Raw genomic sequence first — 4808 nt, forward strand, 5'->3', positions numbered from 1 at the left:
ATGGGAAATCTTCCAACAGGGACACTAGTTCTGGCGACCCCTCTGACCATCAGATATTTCCTTCTCTTTGGACGGATAGCCTCTCACTTTCTGTTATGGCTATTGGACAGAAAGTGAAGAGAAATCTCCCTAATGGGACACATGGCAAAAATAAAAGCTGCCGGGTTATACGCCTCCCTAAAAAAAAAAAAAAAGAACAGTTTTGGCTTTAGTTTTACGTTAACCTTTATCAAGGTATTACATGAGAAACTTCCCCCTGTAATACTGCAATGTCACACAGGGCACATCTCCTGCCCAATCATCACTTCAGCCCAAGATACATCATCTTTCTTCATTTCCACTAGTTGAATCTCTCTTCCTGGGCACTCCAGATCCACATCTTTAAATGAGGCTTTGTGGAATAAGACAAATTCACTTTCTCCGGAGGTAACCACCAGTCCCCGCCTCTTGCACAGATCGCTAACCTTGAAAGGACTATCGACTGCTAGGAGGCAGGTAAGATGCCCAAGCGGGAAGCTGCAATTTCGGCTGCTGTACGCATGTGTGTAAGTGCGTATTGCTTGGCTGCGGCAATCAGGCAGATGGCGGTAGAAAGCACAGGCCTGTAGGCAGTCAAGTTGGCGGACCAGACGCAAGAGCCTCACCCAGTTCTTCTCTAGGTAGCTCCTATTTATAGCAAGGGCCAAGCAGACTTCTGGAGAATTTTTAATACTACAGGGAAGTTGCAAAGTCCTGTGCATGGCATCCAGATTACCTGTGGTACACAAGAAAGATATATTACAATCAAAATATAAATACCAATTGTGAACAAGTGTACAGATTGAGGACAATTAAAGCAGAACTCCGGGCAAATCAAATCTTAATCTTTGCAGTGGGGCTAACCCCCACACTGGGATAAGTGCTTGTTTTGTCTAGGGAGCTAAAACCAAGGTATACTCACCTCAACAGTGATCCCACTTGCTCTTAGACCAGTCTCTCCAGCCTCGCTCCTCCTCCATTCCAGCCGTCTAAGGTCCTGTGAGTCATCACGTCCTATACAGAGTATAGGATGTGAGGACACAGAGGGACAAACCATCGCTGGAGTGGAGGAGGAGACAGGCTGGAGCCAGCTGGTAACATGGTTCTGGTGAGTATAACTTTATTTTAGCTCCCTAGACAAAACAAGCACTTATGCCTTGTAGTATGGGGGTAGGCCCACTGCAAGGGTTAAGATTTGATTTGCCCAGAGCTCTGCTTCAAGAAGCAATTGAGGCTGCATACACACCGGAGTGTGTCAACAGGTGATTTTTCAGCGTTTTTATTTGTGCATTTTTGCAGACGTATTCAGGCTTGAGCATTTTTGTTTTAGTACTTTTAACGGGAGGACATTTTTAGTTCTAGTATTTTTATTTATCAGGCTTTCTGTATGTGCAAGTAACCTGCATTTGGGAATTGTATTGCATCGCAAGCAGGGGTTCTCAGATCAAACATAGGTTTCCTTTACTCTTAGTATATATTGGGGGGAATTTATCAATACTGGAGCAGAAGAATCTGGAGCAGTTGCCCATGGCAACCAGTCCGCTTTTCTCTTCAGTTTGTTCAGTTAAGCAGGGGTGTCAAACTCAATTTAATCGTGGGCCGCATCAACATTACTGTTGCCCTCAAAAGGTATCTGTAAGACTATATAAAATGTATCTAATCTTTATCATAATTGCCTCTGCATTCGATTATCACTGGTTTTAGTAATAACTTAATACCTAGATCTGAAAGTAGAAATCTAGGAAATGGCCTGGTGGGCCGGATTCGGCCTCTGGGCCTTGAGTTTGACACATGCGAGTTAAGGTTTTAAAATGAATGGTGGATGCTGACTGGTTGCCATGCACAGCTACTCCAGATTTTGTTTGCTCCAGTTTTGATAAATTCCCCTCACAGAGTTTTCTTTACTCTGGTGTAATTTTTGAGCCTCCTACTCCAACTCTTACCAAATAAACATAAAAGAACTCTGGAAGCAGAGGAATATCTCATTTGTAATGTACCAAGCAAATGTAAAGATGGCTGGACAAACAATGCTTGTAAAATGGATTTAGGGGAATAGGACAAAGTGGGATGGACCTGTCCTTCAGACTGCACGAACTAGCTGCTGAAGTTGTGAAAATGTGTTGTCTTTCATTTGGTTTCACTGAGCCTGGGAAGGAATCTGCTTCTTGGGCACAGACCGAATAAAGGTCCTGACTTCTCTCCAAGTCAAAATTTAAGCTAAACTGCAGGCCCAAAATCTCTCATTTAAATATATTCCTCAGTATAAATTCACTTTGTGTGTACTAAAGGCCTTTTCAAGCCCAGTTATTACCTTTGTAAAATCAGCAGTGACATCATCATTGTGCTGTACAAAGCCTGTGCAGAAATCAGAGCTGTACGAGGGACCCAGCCGGTCCAATCATTTCAGGCTGACGGCCTAGGACGCGGGGCTCTTCCTAGGTTTAACCACCTGCTATCTGGCCGTTGTAATTAAACGGTGGCTTTTTGAATGCGAGTGGGCACATGTCCTTTCCCGCCCCGCTAACCGGCGTGCGGGAAATCTGCTTGAAAGGTAAACAACCAGGGATGGCTGTTTACATACAAGCGATCCTGCATCTGTAGAGACGCCCGTTCGCTTGTATTACGCGTGCAGTGTGCAGCTCCCCCCCTCCTCCGCCGATCCAGAGCTCCGCTGTGCCTGGTGCGGGCCGGGACTGGCATAACGGCTCTGTGAACGGAGATCAGAGGGAGATCAGTACACGATCTCCCTCTGAAATCCCCGCTGGGCTTCCGAATGCAGGAAGTGATGTATATTACATCACTTCCGCATTTAGCTGTCATTCCCAGGTACAGGAGCCGAGGAGAAGCAGATTTCTGCGTCATCAGCTTCTCTGGGGGTCCCTAGGTAACATTAGGGGTCTTAGAAACACCCGTCTCCATAAAGAGGACCTGTCACTGTATATTGGCTATTACATAGTCTTGTGATGGCAATAAAGTTAAGTGAAGAAAAAGAAAATTACAAAGAAGAAAAAACATAAAATAAAAGGGTCATATAGCATTTTAAAAAATGTGTCAGGTGCGTCTACATGCGAAAACGACGATTGTGCCACACGTTACATGTCACTGCGAACATAAGAGCATGAGCAATAATTTTAGGGCCATCAAAAACGCTAAACTGATGAGCGGTAAAAGCTTTTCAAGCGTCGCCTAATTTTGGGTGTGGTAGTTTGTAGCGATTTCGCGGGCACGTGCAATTCTAAAGCTTGACGTGTCCCCAAAAAAAAGGTATGGATCTGACCTCCTGCTACTCACTATTGGTCAAAAATATGATGGGTGTTCTCAACTCAGAAAATAGGGTGCTTTTGATTTTGGGGATACCTGGGCACATTCAAACAAGATCTGTAAGTATCTGCTTGTATGTTCCAGAGACAGTTTACTATGAGCACAGGTGCCATCAATACATTGAAAGGTCAGTGAAGCAAGATTACTTTTGGATAATCTGAAATCCTTACCCAAATCATAAAGAAGAAGAAGAGCTTGAAATTCAGCTTGTCTTTGGAATCTTCCACCTCTGCTGTAACATTCCATCAATTCAGCAAAGCTTTCCCGCACCTGTGTTGAATGGAGGGTTTCACAATAATCTTCCAGTGGCAGGTCCCTCACCAGGTAAGGAGCACAAAGCAAGAAGCCAAGGCTTCCTTCAAGGACAGAAGCTCCTTCAGTACCACTTATCCTCTGGACTGTCAAGTCTTGCCTTACTGCTCGGAGCCGGTCAAACACAAAAGGGTAAGCCAAGGACAAAGATTTAGGGTCTTGTTCATTAACTTGCTCCCAGACTTCCATTAACAGGTATTCAACAGTTCTGAGAAGAGTTGCAGGAGGTCGCAGGTCTCTTGGTGAAGACAGTTCTCTCCCTGCAGCAGGGCGACTGTACTCTTTAACAGTCCTACCAGGGTCAGCAAAAGGATGGCTCCCCTGTCTGAAATTTCTTCTCTCAAATTGTCCATTCTGAATTTCTAAGGGATGAAGTCGTCTATGTCGCTCTCGTTCTCTGCGCTCTTGTTCTGAACACATATCGAGGCATAAGCCAACTGGGGGAGGTGGAGACATATTCGTATTTTTGGACTGCAATTCATAGTCATCTGGGGGAACAATAAAAACAAAAACTGCTGACCACATACCTCAATCTGAATTATCAAGAAGGAGACAAAGAAATATAATACCGCCATCCTCCTGCATAACTAAAAAGAAAAAAAGACAAATTTATTTAAGTCAGAAAAATGAATTCTGATTGGCCGTTAAAAGTTACTGTACTTTGCCTTAGTGTAGGGCCTGAAAGTATATAAAGATTTCAGAAGTGCTTCTGAAATCTTTATATACTTTCAGGCCCTACACTGAGGCAAAGTACAGTAACTTTTAACTGACATGGGTGACCCCCTAAAGGGATGTCAACCATGACTCCCTGTACTCTTAGCGTATTAATGCAGAAGATGGCTCTGATGTCCTCCTGTCGGCACCGCTCTCTGCATAATCCAAGATTGCCCACTACTGTAAAAAGAACGAAGAGAAAGGAGGACCCAGCGCATCACATGAGGAGCCAGAAGACATCAGAAAATAGGTGCTATTGAAAATGAATAGCACCACCGTGCCCTAACACATGTAGCATGCATTGTAGTAACATGTGCATCACCATAACACAAAGGTGTAAAGCTAGCCCGATACAAGCACATATCTGTAGAGAAAAAACAGAATAGTTACCTCTCCTGTCTTGGTGACAGGTGTCCTAATCCTTAGGAATCACCCCCTCCCCC

The 4808-nt window shown here is 44.2% G+C and overlaps 1 protein-coding gene across 1 annotated transcript; it reads right to left on the reverse strand.

Moving 5' to 3' along the window:
• Nucleotides 1-268: 268 nt before the first annotated feature.
• Nucleotides 269-4132, reverse strand: SAC3D1 (SAC3 domain containing 1). Its single transcript, XM_018554303.1, has 2 exons — nucleotides 3510-4132; nucleotides 269-754 (listed from the first exon to the last, which is right to left on the reverse strand). The coding sequence occupies exons 1-2, from the start codon at nucleotides 4105-4107 to the stop codon at nucleotides 273-275; spliced, it is 1080 nt and encodes a 359-aa protein (XP_018409805.1). The 5' UTR covers nucleotides 4108-4132; the 3' UTR covers nucleotides 269-272.
• Between the last annotated feature and the right edge of the window lie 676 nt (nucleotides 4133-4808).

The sequence above is a fragment of the Nanorana parkeri genome, unplaced genomic scaffold, assembly GCF_000935625.1.
Source record: "Nanorana parkeri isolate BGI_ZX_2015 unplaced genomic scaffold, ASM93562v1 scaffold153, whole genome shotgun sequence".
NCBI lineage: Eukaryota > Metazoa > Chordata > Amphibia > Anura > Dicroglossidae > Nanorana > Nanorana parkeri.